This window comes from Rhopalosiphum padi, chromosome 1, assembly GCF_020882245.1.
Source record: "Rhopalosiphum padi isolate XX-2018 chromosome 1, ASM2088224v1, whole genome shotgun sequence".
Classification (NCBI taxonomy): domain Eukaryota; kingdom Metazoa; phylum Arthropoda; class Insecta; order Hemiptera; family Aphididae; genus Rhopalosiphum; species Rhopalosiphum padi.
Genome location: NC_083597.1, coordinates 3,528,284 through 3,544,795, shown reverse-complemented (window position 1 = coordinate 3,544,795; position 16,512 = coordinate 3,528,284). Strand labels below are relative to the sequence as shown.

Below are 16,512 nucleotides of genomic sequence, written 5' to 3'. Positions count from 1 at the left end.
TGGCATTGACGTACTTATTTCCGACATACGCTGTATAGATTAGAACTATAGTTCAGTTATCGCGTTAGTATATACTATATAGGTATTGTATAGTGCATACACTATTTTTGATATTGACGATATTGGTTACTGCACTATTGCTTGACCATACAAATTTAAAGTAAGGAAGTGGTACTTAACAATCGTTTTTAGTAGAATTCATAGTGGCATTTACGTCGTACAGCGTTTAGTATCATGTATGTTTAGTTTCAAATTTTTAAAAACGCCGAAAGTTGTGAAATCGAAATCTAAAGTGAATTATTATTTAAAAGAGTTGCATATTTGTTTATAATATCGTGAACTATAGGACTATAGGTACTGGACGTATTGTTGGTGTATTTACGGTTAGAGCCAAAAGTCTTCCGTGACCACCACCGTATTAATGTACCTATTTTGCATATACGTTACGCCGTACTAAATTTATGATAAAATTTAAAAACAAATGTTGGATACTTGCAATACAGAACTTAATGGAGACTGTTGTTGTGTTGTTCCTAATTTAACGGAGAGCATGTTAATAGCTTCTTATGGATAAAATTGTATTTTTTCTAGTGAAAGTCATGATCCGCGTACAACCGCTTATAGGAATGTTACCACGGCGATACCATATGAATCGGATGCAAATGGTTGTCAGATATAGTTTACCACGTACATCAATCTACCTCAATTCTATCGAACAATTTTCAGCATGTTTTTTTTGTCATTCATTTACACGTCACACCACTATTATTGTAACTACTACTATTTTAAGCGTGGCGTTTTTTAGCTCAAAAACATGCCGTGTGAGAAAATTTTTAATATCTTTTAGAGTGATCAATTTTCGATAGATTTATTTTGTGTTAGAAAAAAGAAGATTTTCTATAGAACACATTAAACTTAGATATTGGAATCTTGATTACATTCAAACTTTTATTATTGAGTTCAGGAATATGATTCTTAAAATAAAAGTCCAAGGTACCATAAAAGAAGTTATCCTCTATAAAAAAAAAAGTGAAATATAATTACTCTAGACATGAGTTTTTTAAAAAAAAAATCATGTGGAAGCTCCTTAAGTTAAAATTTTTTCGTATTTTGACTTTAAACTTTTATAATTAACTATATTGGTTGTTTACTATTAACTTGATGTTATTTATTGTTGTTTTAATCAAATAGCACACTTTAGTAAAATAATTGGTATGGACATAGAATATTATTAATATTCAACTTACTTCAATTATTATTTTATGATTAAAATATTATGTGGTTGTTACGTGGTCAAAATTTAAACGTTGTCTTTCACTGATACAGTAGATCAGTGACAGATTAATACCAAACGGGGGAATATAAGAGGATTTAGATGTCAATAATATTAGACAAGACACTTAGCTATAGCGAGTAAAAAACGTATATTGAAATAAAATATTAATATAATATATTTTCCTTTACCGATTACCTGGTAGCAATACACGAATCAAGCAAAAAAATAAGACTACTTCGGCACACATGTATCAGTAGTATTTTATTAAAATGTTGAATTATAATTTTCAAAGAATAAGGGGCTAATTACATTAAAATTAGATATATGAAAAAAAAATCAATCAAATTAAAATTAAAACGTTCTTTGTAAGTACTTCAAAGATTTATGTTAACAAATAATAAAATGATAATGATTTATTTCACCTGCGCTCTATATTTTTTGTATTCAATTGATCTTTTTTATTTATAATAAATCGTAAAAGAATAATACATGCGCATAAATTTATTGCATTTATATAATGATAATTATTTAGATTTATAGTGGGTTCCATAATTTCCCCTCCATTATCAAACTTTTTAAGTTGTATTTAAATAAGCGCATGTTTATAATTATTTTCGTTTATTCGCTGTAGAGATGGTCTAAAAGTATTCAAGTTATTTCATATTAGTGTTATTATTTTCATTCAAATTAGTTTTCTAAATTATTATTAGTCTTAAAGTAAAAATATAAATCCTCATAATTACAATCAGGTTAGTAAATATATTTTCTGAATTATTAAATGTAAGATGTTTGATTTATTAAATTTAAAATTATTATACTATTGTTGAAGTATACAATTTATATTAATATTAGTATTATCTGTCTTGTTAAGTTGAGTAAAACTATTAAAATATTTTTTGTTTAAGTAAACACAATATAATACACAAATTTTAAATAATTTTTTTTTTTTTTTAGCTTATACATTTTATATTTTACGTAAAATAAATTTTAAATATTAATAATATATGATAGCCGTATACAATAATATACATATTAATTTGTATACGTTTTATCTAACTTATACTCAACCAACAATAAAAGATAAACTTGTTTCGGATGAGTAATTTATCGTGACTTCGAATTATACTAATATATATGATCTATATACGATTAATGTAGAACTTTAAAATGTTAAATAAATTAGTTTAATTAATCTATAAGGAGAAACAATCTTTTGTAATAATTTGAGATTATTTTAATTAAGTCATCAAATGCGCATTTTAAATACTTTTCAAAATAACTATCAGTATTATCAGTACAAATTATAGTATTAACAACACTATATAAAGTCGTTTTGTATCTATATTTGAATATATATAATTCGTAAATTTACTCAATCTTCAATTTTGATTTTCAACAGTTATTATGAAATGAGAAATTGTATTGCAATAAAGAAAAACATAAAATAAAAACTTAAATATTTTCTCTGATGTAGTATTAAGTATTTGGACTTGCTATAAGTTTAATAATTTTCATTCATAATCATATTAGATATACCTATACGTGCATATTATACATTTTGTAATAAATATCTCCTAAACACTAACTTATAAACGAAACAAACAATTATTAAATATAGTTAAATATAGTTTAAGTATGGTTTTTAAACACATTTGAAATTATCATGTGACATATAGACCGATTCCAAGATCATAAAAATGCATATTTAAAGTATTATTATAAACGGTGTTTTCGAATTGCATGGATGGTTTTCTGATGACGGAATCTTGTTTCGCGTATAGTTTTTTTGCCATAGAAATTATTCGTGAACAATATATTAAGCAAAATATTAATAAAATTAACAAATTTAAATAAATAATAGTAGATATTTTCAAATATTTGTGTAACCATTTTTTAAATTTTGTATTATCGGTCTGAGGATGTTTACTATTATTATCTCATATTATTTTATAGATTTATTATTATTATTAATAATAATATGATTATAATATGTTATTATAAACTAATTCCACAAAGAGAAAACTTATGTTACAGTTAGTTCGAACCTGTAATTTTTCATACGTGTACGCAACTCAGTTTGGTCGCAAAAATACTGCGTACGTAAATAGGTTATATTTTTCTTTTGTTCCGGCACACAATCGAATTTATATTATAAACATTTAAAACTATCAATAGAAATACGAGATATTATTGTCAAAACATCGAAAATTAATTTACAAAATATTTAATATCATGATGATCATGGTATTACCGTAAATATTTTGATAACTGTTATACATTTATAAATTACTCGTGAGTGTAATTATTAAAGCAAAGATGCACGTATTACAGCATTAAATACGTATCATTAAAAAAAAAATTGATGTACCTATATCGAAACTCTCGCTGTTTTTACTAACGAGGTAAAATTATCGCCATTTTACCACCGAATTATTGTACAATTTTTTTATTATAGCTTTATTTTTAATATCGAGAGTATTGAATTTACAAGTTGTAGTTATGTAAATATTTACACTATCTTTTTTAATTTTTCAGACTTTATAAGACGTCAAAAATGTTAAGTTACATGGACATACATCGAACGTACACTCTTCCAGCTATTGGTATATTAACACTAATAACGCTGCCATTTATCAATCGCTGGGAGATGTCAAAGACCGCATTCATAACCGCCGTAGCACTTCTTTATACGACGCCATGTTACAACTACAGTATCTTCAATGGAGCCAGGTCGTATTCCCCCGAACGAGTGTCAGCCATCGTAGGAAACGTACCCGTCGAAGAGCACTTGTCAGTTGTCCTGCAGATTGCGTTAATTTCGCTTTGGGCTTTGCTGTGTCTCCGGTGGAGGCTGCCGTTTTTGAATTTCAACCACGACGAACGGAGTTATCAATTGATCCGATGGATACCGATTTTGTTTTTGAGCGTTGTTATGGCCGTAGGGTTCAAAATTGCCGTTCCGGAACAAAAAACGTTCTACTTGGGAAGTATTATGTGTTGGGCGTCTCCGGTCATCATGCTCATGTGGTACGGTGCCGGCAACTATTTCGTGAGAAACATAAAACTTTCGTCCGTAGCGATCGCGATCCCGACTCTATACTTGTTATGGGTCAACCGGATAGCCCTGAAGGAAAACGTATGGCATCTGAATAAAACAACCAGCTTAAGCGTAACCGTGACCAATGGTTTGCCACTAGAAGAAGCGTTATTTACGTTCATAACAACCACTATGGTTGTGTTGGCGGGAAATTGTTACGACAAAGCGTACGGGATGATCGTAACTTTTTCGTTGATATTCCCGCATCAGTTTAGTTTGAGTTGGAAATTTATCAGTCAAATGTATAAAGCGTTCGAGACTTCTGAATATTCTATGCCATCTATTATCACAGAAGATTTAAAAAGATGTATCAAAGTACTAGATACTTCAAATATATTTGGTACTTCTAATTATTTATTTCACATTGGTAAGTTATCATAAAGATCAAATGTTAAATGTAAACAACAGTATTTATTCTATTTAATGCAATATATAATACAATAATATTATTGTTACAAACAGAGTAACATATTTTTCGTACTGAGTACTAACTAAATTTTTATGTTATGAAAATAAAAATGGATTTGTAGATGTACTTTAATTTTTTTGATAATGGCTTTTAAATAAAAATGAGAAAATTATATTGATACAATATATTTTAGATTCTGAGAAGAGATATACATATAAAAGTTTATAATAATGTATGTTTTATACGAGAAAAAAATATTTGATTTTAAACTTCAATATTATATTTCCTGGTAGTAAAGTGAATTCAGTTGATACTTTTGGGAGGTCAAAATCAAGTAAATAACTGTAATGGACGTGTTAAATTTTAATTCAACAATCATATTAATAATAAAGAATCTACACGAAAACGGTCTATTTCAGTAAATCACCTCCTTATACCACTAGGCACTAAGCATATTTCATGTTATATTTTTCGATATTGCTATTAAAGTAATTTATTTTTACTATTATTCAATTAGTTATTACTGTAAACAAAGCATTTGAAGTGTTCATTGTGTATATAAAATATATTAATGTACATAAAAGTTTTAAGTCCTCATGAATAACATTTTTAAATTATAACAAATATAAGAATCTTATTTTATACTTTAAAATCATAGATAGGTATAAAAGACATTTTTTTATGAATTTTATAGTGTATATTTTTAATTTAGCAACGCGATTGGATCTTATAATAATTTATGCAATTGGTCGTATTACGGATAACGTGATTGATGATACTTCGATATCAAATGCGGAAAAAAGAAAACTCAAATTAAAACTTGCATACAATTTCCTTAAATTACAATTCGCTGACAGAAAATCAGATTACGATGTTAAATCAAAACCACATGAAGTGGACATAGATTGGACTCAATACGAATCAATTCTGACCGACGATGAATTATCTAGTTTTCGAGCATTATCTAGAATTACATTTTTTTTACCTCGTAAGCCATTTGAAGAGATACTAGAAGGTTTCGATATGGATATGAGTGATACGTTATATCGGAATGAAAATGATTTACTAACATATAACAAAAACGTAGCTGGAAGTTTTGCTGCGTTGTTTATTTATGTAGTCATATACAGATACAATATTGACAAATATGAATTCATTGAAAAGGACGATTTTTTAATTAAAAAATCGTATCAAATAGGAAATGTAAGTTATTTTTAACAATATTATTATTTTATTTTTATTGGTAGGTACATGTGTGCATTTCTTTTAAGGGTCTACAGTTTGTAAATATTGCCCGAGATATTGTCATCGACAGCGAAAAATTGGGTCGTTGCTATATTCCTACTGAATTTATGGATGACGAAATAGAAGAACTAAGAATATTATGTAAAGAAAAAAATCCAAGGTCTCTGGGAAATAAAAAGTTGCAAAGATACGCTAAAACGTTGATAAAGATAGCTGACAAACATCAATTCGAAGCTGTGGATGCAATCAAATGTTTGCCGCGAGAATTGAGACCTTTAATTTTAACATCCATTGAGATATATCGAGGCCTCATTTATTGTATTCAGTCTTGTCCATCATTTCCAAATAAAGCAAAGATATCAAAGTTGCATAAATCTATGATAATACTCAAAGGACTTTACATTCAAAGCATTAAGTACGTGGTATAAGTTTATGTTTAAATATAAATTGTATTATAATTTATATTATATGGAGTTATTAAAACAGAGATATTAGGGTTTTTCACGAAGTATAAAAACATTTTATAATAAATTTAATAAACCTATTTATCATAAAAATGGTCACTAATATAGTTTATAATTAATGACTTAAACTTTTTATTTTATTAATTATAGTTTATAGTATCATAGAATTAATCGTTAAGAAATACAATTATACAATCAAGCTACCTAAGTATAAAAGTATAATGTATGATGTTTGGTCTTAAAATCCATTGACAATTATAATAGACGTAGCTGATACGTATTAGTTTTGTCTGAATTTTCTAACAATATGCTTTTAGTATTGAAATAGAAAGATTTTGTGATAATATTTATAAGTACCAACATTATAAGCACTCGGTATGTTGAAACCACGAAAAACCTTAGGTTATGTAAAAATAATGGGAGCTAATCAAAGAAAAGTTAAATATATATTTTATAGCATAATAAATTTGAATAACCTGGTCTCATTAACAGAAAATATTATATTATCTCTTAAGGTGTAGAATTATTTTGTATTCTTGAATAATTCAATAATTTTACCTTTGGTTTATGTATTATTTATTTATCTAGTGAGTTTATATATGTAGATAGCTATACAAAATGTTATTATATTTTTTATGAGCACCTACTCAAATAAATAAACAGATATTTTTATAATTTATATCTTTTATACATGGCATAAATAGCACCTACCGGCTACCTTTCATTGACGTAACTAGGATTTAATAGTTGCAGAGACTAGACTACTAAAGTTTTAGAAAACTAAAGATTGAACTAGGACACGGGGGCGACGACCCCACATTCCCAGCATTATATAGTAATTAGGGTTTAATAGTGCCAGTGTGTATAGGGAGATCAAATTTTAATTATATAAACCAAAGAATTAAAATTTCCCCACCAACAAAACTCTAAATATAGTCTTAACATATCAAAAAAGTATACATTTTTATTTAGCGTAAGAACGCCATGAATTGAAATAATGTAACTTCGAATTTAAATAGTAAATTAAAAATTATATTTTATTAACTTAATTAAAAATCATATTGAGCTAATTGTTTACTACTCGAAAAAAGTCAAGTCATAACTCATATTGATGAATTTTGAGTTACAATAGTTTTGTTCTATGATTACTTTTAATCAAAAATTATTTTAAACCGAACCCATTGCAACAATTTGTTTTATGCTAGAATTCGGTTTTTAAATGGGAAACTTATTGAGAGGCTAAATATGTGTATTAGAAGGTTCACTTCCTCCCCCTTCACTAATTACGCCAATGCTACTTAAATGGACTTTCATTGAACTATGATTAATGTGAAATATATAGGTTAATTCTTTGCATGCCTAGATAACTATGCCTATTCAATAGTTATATGTGTTTTTATTGTTTAATTGCTAAATAAAATTTTATATGTTTACTGTAAACTATTATAACTTATCCTAAAACATCTAATATTTATCATAATTAATGTTTTAATTTTTGATTTATCGGTACTTTGATAGTCAACATTTTGACCTGACGATATTTTATATCTGCCATGTGTAATAATAAGAAATTATAAGCTTAAAGGAACAATATTTTAAAAGATTAAAATACTGTAGCACTTACTTTTTCATTTAATGTACAATAAAAATAAATTGCTTTATAATGTATTTTTATTTTTATTTTTTAAATTAAGATTATTTTTGTTTACTTATGTGCTATATATGTATTTTTAATATTAATTATGACTTAAGTATATTCAATTATAATATAAAGTTCACTGTGTTATACATTATAAAATTAATTTATCAGGATTTTTAATAAAATATTGTCGATCTCGAGTTATTTCATAATTTATATTTTGATTGTTTTTATATACGAATACCATTTTTATTTATATTTTATGCATGAAATTAATCAAATACTTCCTTTGACTTACTTAAACGGAAATATTATAACTAATTATTGTATATGCTTTTCATATTTATTTTATAATGCTTATTAATGTGCTATCGAAAAGTAAGAACTGTTCTAAAGTATCTAGTTTATAAAATATACAGTTATTTTTGATATGTGTACAATAGAAACAATTTATCTAAGCGATATTCAAGAAGCTTCAATTGGGATCAAATCCAAAATTCAAGAAATACAAAATATAAATATAAATAGGCAGAATAAATTGTTTTTATTGCGTTTATATATAAGTGTAGTATGGAATATAATTAATTAAAATAATTATGGGAAAATTTCAATTACCAATAAAGTTATTATTTAATAGACCACGTCTTTAAAAATTGTAGTAATTACATTTTTTTTAATTTACTGAAAAGCGCAATGAATTTTTTTATATGAGAACTTTTTAGTTATGAATATAACGTGGTTTTTTCAGTAAAACGCAAAACAAATGTAGTCTATATATTGGTCAGGATAAAATGGTCAATGATCACCGACAGACATGACGTGTCGGGGTTTCTTAGATTCAACTTTGTCTTCAAAATATAATTAAGAACATGCAAAATATGTACTTTTGACGTACAGAATTACAATGTATTAAAATGTGTAAATATACAATTATATAGGGACACACGCCAAAGTCTATAATAGGTTTAATGTTTTTACATAGCTATAAAAGGTTAATTTAGAAATTAAGTACTTATTATCTTAATAACTACATTAAATATTACTATCGATCTAATGGTTAAATTTTTTTTATATAATTGAGTATGTAAACTAGACAAAGTTTAGTTTCTCTCTGCTTGTAGTTAACAAAATTCATTAAACTCAATAGTTTTAATTTTTGTCAAAATACATAGTATACCCAACACGTAAGTTTAACAATTTTTATAATTTAATAAGATGATATAATTATGTTACTAAATTATTTGTCAACTATAGTGATACGGTGTGGGTTTTCTACGATATATCCGAATTGCGTCCCCAATTATAGTTATATCTTATATAATATTTTCCTTCTCACTTTTACAGACTGAGGACTTGTATTTATTTATACAACATTTATACGTAGGTACGTTTTGAATTATTCTGATATATTTAAATATTATTATTTTTACAATTTTTAAAAATAAAGTAATATTCATAAACAAAACATTTTTATTCGCTCTACATTTTCTTAATTTGAAATATTAATTAATAAATTAAAATTTTAAAATTAAAAAAAAAATTTACAATGTCGTTAAAAATGTTAAAGCGTAAATCACTGTATAAAACTAGCCATATCGGCTACATTGTTTCATTTATTTAGGGTAATAATATAATGTACAGATCGAAAATATTGTGAAATATCCCAGTTAAAATACTTAAATAATTTTCTGTTATTTATAACAATAAGCAATTATTATTGCAATCATAATTCTTGTAGTCGCTATTTACAGGGTTATTCACTAAGCATGATTAGATTCCCCTAATTTTTTCATTAAACAATGAATTTAATGAAATTATTATTTTTGGAATTTTTAAATATACTTAAAGATTGTATTTTTAATTTCATGAGATTTTTTATAATACTTATGGAATGTCCTATACTGTTATAAATACATATTTTTCAAATAGTAACCAATTTTTTTAATCCAATTGATTTGGTAGATAATTTTTTTGAAAATGTTTATGTACCGAATTTAAAATTTAAACTAGTAGTTTTTCAGTCATTAAAATGTATACACAAAATATAATACTCCTTAAAAATGGTTGTGTTTCTTAAGTAAAGATTTACATTAGTAATACTAAACATTTCTGAGAAGATTAAACGTTGGAACAATACAATACATATTTTTAAATAAATTAAATTATACTGATTTATGTAGTTGTTTTATTAAGTGTAATAAGTATTAAACTTATTGATGGAAATATTAAATTACGAATTGGATAAAGAATATTTTTTTTATACAGATATTTATTTATTTTATTAACTTTTGATAAACTAGAAATATTTTGTTTTTACATTTTTTTTTTAAATACTATTTTATAAAAATATTTATATACAATAATAATATTTTAATAATCTGCGTATTGCTCTGATTTATTTACAAATTTGGTAATAACCACTACATTCAAATTTATAACTATTATAGCGGTGTATGTACTTTCAGTACATCTAGCACCATTATCTTTGTGTAATCCAAACGTAACAAATTCTCTAAAGGTACCTATTGAATATTAAAAAAAAAAATTTTATTTTATTTTTTTAATATAGAAGTTACGACGAATTTACCAAACAAATTATCTAAAATTATAAACCAATAATGATTTTGGTATTAATATTTAAAAAAAAAAAATGCATTTTTATCGATAATTATTAAAATATGAACAACTGTTACTACTAACTATTACAACTATTTCTATATCAATACAGTTATTAAAATGTAATTTTAATTGATTGTGTTTAATGATTAAAAATATTTTATTATATATTATTGACTATTGATATTAATCGATTCGATTTTTATTCTAAAATCTATATACCTACATGTACGTATATTAACTGTAAATAATTATTAAATATCTTTATTACGATTGAAGTCACTTTAATTGATTATAATTTCACGATTTTTCAGTATTCGTAAACCATCGACATGTTAACTTATCTAGGCATCCATCTATCATACACTATACCAATCATTGGTGTCTTAACGTTAATAACTCGGCCATTTATCAATCGATTGGAAATTTTTAAAATTGGATGTATTACTGCCGCAGCTGTTCTCTACTCAGTACCACTGTACAACTATTATGTATACAACGGGGTTAAAACGTATTCGCCAGAGTCGGTTTTAGCCGTCATTGGAAATGTACCCGTCGAGGAGTATATGCTTGTGGTCGTGCAATCCGTTCTCACTTCATTGTGGGCCTCAATGTTCGTCTTGTGGTCGACTCCGTGCTTAAATTTCAACTACGACAAACGTAGCTACCAGTTGATTCGTTGGTTACCGATAACGCTGTTGAGCACCGTCACGGCGGCCGGCTACACAATGGTTGTTTCGGCACAAGATAAGTTTTACTTGGGATGCGTATTGCTTTGGGCGTCCCCGGCAATCATGATCATGTGGTACGGAGCAGGCAATTTTTTCGTGAAAAAGATCATACCGTCGTCGATTGCGATCGCGGGCCCTACGTTGTACATGTGTTGGATTCATTGGATGACCGCCAAAAACCACAACAACTCGGGCGTGTTGGCGCTAGAAGAACTGTTGTTCTTCTTCGTCACTAATCTGATGGTCGTTTTGGCCGGATCGTGTTACGACAAAGCGTACGGTATGATAGTCACGTATTCGTTGGATTTCCCTCACCAGTTCAGTGTTAGTTGGAGATTCGTTCGACAGATGTTAAGAGCATTTGCGAACTCGGAATATTCTACTCCTTCTGCCGTGACACAAGATATTAAGACAAGCATTAAGGTCTTGAATACTTCGAATGCGTTTGGTACTTCCAATTATTTATTCCATGCTGGTAAGTCGATAGTCATTAAGAATAAAATAAATATAGTGTTATAAGTGTTTGAGAAGTGTGAGAATCAATATATATATAAATATATATACAGTGGACGCCGCTTATAATACTCATGGATATAAGGTTCAGTCGCTTATTAGACTCAAAATCGTCTGGAACGGGGTCCGGACGTATTCAAATACATTATAAAAAATTCGGTTATAAGGCTCATCACTTCGTTTATAAGACTCAAATTCCATAAATAATAAATGGTCAGAAATAATCATTTTTGGTTAAAATTTAGAAATAAATTGGTTTTATAAATTACATAATTTTGGGGTTATTTCTGGTTTCGATTTATGTTTTATAATGTGTAAAATGTATAACAAATTTTATGGCATTTCACATTTTTTGCAATTAACGTTATTATAATAATATGAGTACGAGAAATGTATTTTCGGAATATTAGTTTATAACTCAAAACAAACCAAAATTAATTTTTTTTTTTATAAATAATAAATACATTATACATCTTTTATAATTTTTATGATATGTATTTTAATTTTAATTTTTTTATTAAAATTTTTAAATTTATTCAATAATAAGTATGCAATATGTAATATTATGTATTAAAGTAAATCAAAATTAAAGCAAAATATTATGTAGTAAAATAAAATTCATAAATATGTAATTAAATTTTTTTTCCCCACTTCGCCTATAAGATTCATTTGGTTATAAGACTCATTTTGTGCTGGTCCCAAAGTGAGTCTTATAAGCGGCGTTCATTGTATTAGGTATATCTATTTATAATAAAATAATTTATTTAAATAATATAATATAATAACATTTACACACTCACGTTTTTAAATAACTCATTTAAATTAAATAAAATATGTATACTTTTAGCTCGTATGTATAATAAACAAATTATATAAAATATATTATAGTCAATGTATTCCGAGTTTTAGATTTTGATAAGAGTATATAATAATTATAATAATACCTAAACAACTTGTTTTTTAATATTATTTATATACATTTAGTATATGTATAATAAGTGAATTATATAAAAATATATATTTAATAACGTATTCCGAGGTTTAAATGTCAACAAATAATAGTCATAACAATACCTAAACAACTTGTTTTCGAATGAAATTTCAAAAAACTAAAACATTTTTGTACGAATTTGTTATTAACATTTACCATAATTCAAAATTTATACCTATGTGAGTTATTTAATATTGTGTGCATATATTTTCCATTTAGCTATTATTAAAGCATTAGTTACGCGCTTACAAAAAAAAAGTTTTGATAGTATTATTATTATATTTCAATTATTATCAATATGTATATGTATAATTATGAATGTCTTTTAATTTAGGTATACGACTGGATTTAATAATTTTGTACGCATTTTGTCGTGTAACGGACGAAATGTTTGATAACAGAACGGACGAGAAAAAGAAAAAACTTAAATTAGAGCTATCCAAACAATTTATCAGTGAAGTTTTTGCTGACAGGAAATCAGATTATGACGTTAAAAGAACACCGCAAGAAGTAAACATTGATTGGAAAAAATACGAATCAGTATTCACTGAGGTTGAATTATCATCTTATCGTGCAGTGTCTAGAATTGCATTTTTTCTTCCCCGTAAGCCATTCGAAGAGTTATTCGCGGGTTACCAATGGGATCTTGAGTTTAGGTTGGTTCGAAACGAAAACGATTTAATGTTATACACTACCTATGTAGCCGGAAGCATTGGTGCATTATGTCTTTATGTAATGATGTACAGATATGGTAATGACATCAATGATCTCGTCGACAAAGCTGATTATTTGACTAAATATGCATACAAAATAGGGCAAGTAAGTATTGTTCATGAATAGGTATTTATTAATATTTGTATTTATACTTGTGTATAAATATTTTATTTATTGTGAAATGTCATCCGTTACGAAATTTGTTTTGCCGGTTGTCGTTTTGTTCATTATCAAGATAATATATGACATATCTAAAAATATATATCTGATTATTGAGTATTGGGTTTAAATCTCGCTCATCCGACGCACACAAATCACTAACCTTAGGAAACTAATACGATAGCCACCTGTAATTTCTGCACTATTTTATCATTCCCCATTATATCAGTTTGTTTTTATCGTATATATTTATTTTTACTTATTATATTAAGATTTACTATTAATTTTATATTATAATATAAGGTTTTTTAAAGCATTATGTTATTTATACTTATGTAGTTAATATTTATTATTCGTATAATAGGTTAATAGTTATTTGGACAATTATTACATAAAATCGTTTTATTTATGAGATAGAACAGAGTAAAATTTACATTTAAAAACAATTAATAATAGGTTATAACCAAAAATAAATTTATCTTTTGCTACAAGTAGTGATTTGGATTTACTCAATATAATAATACATTTATAATTTGTTTTTAAGGGTTTACAACTCGTGAATATTGCTCGGGACCTCGTAACTGACAGCGAATCACTCGGTCGGTGTTACTTTCCAGCTGAGTACATGGATGATGAAAAAGAAGATTTAAGGATCCTATGTCAAGAAAAAAATCCCAGGTCTTTGGGAAACAAGAAATTAAAAAAATACTCTTCAAAAATGATACAGTTGGCTAACAAACAACAATTCGAATCAGTGGGCGCTATCAAATGTTTGCCACAAGATTTAATAGGATCAGTTCTAGCATCTACTGAAGTGTACCGAGGGCTAATTAAAATAATCCAGTCATGTCCAATTTACCCAACCAGAGCATCATTATCAAATTGGAATAAATTATTAATAGTACTCAATACCCTTTACATTAAAAGCATCCAATACATTTTTTAAATATAATTATAAAATACTTATAGTTCAATCATACGTTTTTGAATATAATGCATAGTTAAACTATATAAATTAGCGATTTAGTAGTGTAGGTAATTATTCATTTTTATTTTAAATTACAATAAATGTAAAACATCAGTTATATAAAAAAATGTGTTTATTATACATTTATGAATTCTTTTATTCAGTGTTTTAATTTTAACCGTTTATATTGTTTATAGCAATTATTGTAAAATATTTATTTATGGTTAAAATATAACGAACATTATTATAATGTAATATTCTCTCTCTTTCTTTCTTTTTTAAAAAAAATAACGTTTATTGAATATTTACAATCTATACTATATATTATATACAATGAGTAATGTTATATTCTCTACAGTTGTAACAATATAACATACATATATTTTAAGCTCCTTTTATCAACAAACAATAAGAAAATACATGTAAAGTTTCTTCAACTGACTTCTTCTATTAAACATTTTAAGGTAGCCGAGTGTGTAATGGATTTTATGAAGTATATAAAAATACATATAATAAGTTATTCCAATGGTACATTGCATAATTTATATTATTAATGATGTATAAAAAATAAATTATATAGTAATGGTTACGCAAAACAATATGGATACGATAATATAAATATAATGGATCATTATGTTCGTGGCATTGTAGGTATACATAAGTACTATATTATTATGCTAGTTATACGGATAGTTTGAATTAAAATGTTATCAATAAACTAATATTATTTAATCAAAACAATTGTCTGTTATCACACTATCTAAACTGGTTTGACCAAAGTTTTTACAAAAACCTTAAAAAAAACTAGTAAATATTTAAACAACGAATAAAACTTGTGTAAGTATAATGTACTTTAAAGTCATTAAAAATGATTCAATAGTATGTTATTATGATGTATTTCTATCAACTTCTAATAAAAATAAAACTATAGGAAATAATAATTTAGTTACGTAATTTAAATTTAAATATAATTCTATTATTATATAATACAATTTATAAGTACAATGTAGGTTAATGTAATAAGATCAAATTATTCAAAATAGTTCGATACGATAAAGCATTATAGCATCATCTTTAGGTATTACATAATATTCATAACTAACAAAATGTTTATAAATTACGTTTTCCGTTAAAACAAAATGTATTGCTTATTAACAAATAAATCAAAAATTTTTAATCAAACAATAATAATCACTAAATACTTGACAATAATATATTTTCAATGAATATGTACGATTTTAATATTATATTTATAAGAAATATTGTGCTATATATGTACCAATAATGAATAAAAATACATAAGTATATTGTAAATTATTTGATCTTTTTCTGCGAATTTGTTACATTTTTAAACGTCGAGATAAATGTATTTGAATGTATAAATGTTAGAGAAAATTTTAAAATTATTCGAATAATTATATAGATATTTACAAAATTAAAAATTGATCATTATTTTTTTTGTATATTGATGAACTATACGAACTTGAATAGTTATTATCTTAAAAATTATATGATGTCATATTATATCACTATTATACAACATATTATTTTTCTTTAACATGCTATGATTCCCTAAAAACTTAGTTACCTATTGATGGAAATCTATAAATATAGTAACATTTTGTTAAAATTTAGGCTAGATTATGGTTTTTTATTATAATTTCTGTAAATCTAGGTAAGTTATTTATACA

At 25.8% G+C, this 16,512-nt stretch overlaps 3 protein-coding genes across 9 annotated transcripts in view; 2 read left to right on the top strand and 1 right to left on the bottom strand.

Annotated features, from left to right (window-relative positions):
* The window catches only part of LOC132918309 (uncharacterized), a 42,067-nt gene that overhangs the window by 4,032 nt on the left and 21,523 nt on the right, over positions 1-16,512 (bottom strand). The window lies entirely within an intron of this gene.
* Positions 1,805-8,062, top strand: LOC132918253 (uncharacterized). Its single transcript, XM_060979392.1, has 4 exons — positions 1,805-2,025; positions 3,812-4,740; positions 5,495-5,985; positions 6,054-8,062. The coding sequence occupies exons 2-4, from the start codon at positions 3,831-3,833 to the stop codon at positions 6,453-6,455; spliced, it is 1,803 nt and encodes a 600-aa protein (XP_060835375.1). The 5' UTR covers positions 1,805-2,025; positions 3,812-3,830; the 3' UTR covers positions 6,456-8,062.
* Positions 9,196-15,078, top strand: LOC132918308 (uncharacterized). Of its 2 annotated transcripts, XM_060979480.1 has the most exons (5): positions 9,233-9,314; positions 9,475-9,514; positions 11,061-11,952; positions 13,316-13,800; positions 14,399-15,078. In XM_060979480.1, the coding sequence occupies exons 3-5, from the start codon at positions 11,079-11,081 to the stop codon at positions 14,798-14,800; spliced, it is 1,761 nt and encodes a 586-aa protein (XP_060835463.1). In that variant the 5' UTR covers positions 9,233-9,314; positions 9,475-9,514; positions 11,061-11,078; the 3' UTR covers positions 14,801-15,078. The 2 variants fall into 2 exon arrangements, with proteins under 2 accessions (XP_060835462.1, XP_060835463.1); XM_060979479.1 differs by lacking the exon at positions 9,475-9,514 and having other exon boundaries at positions 9,196-9,314.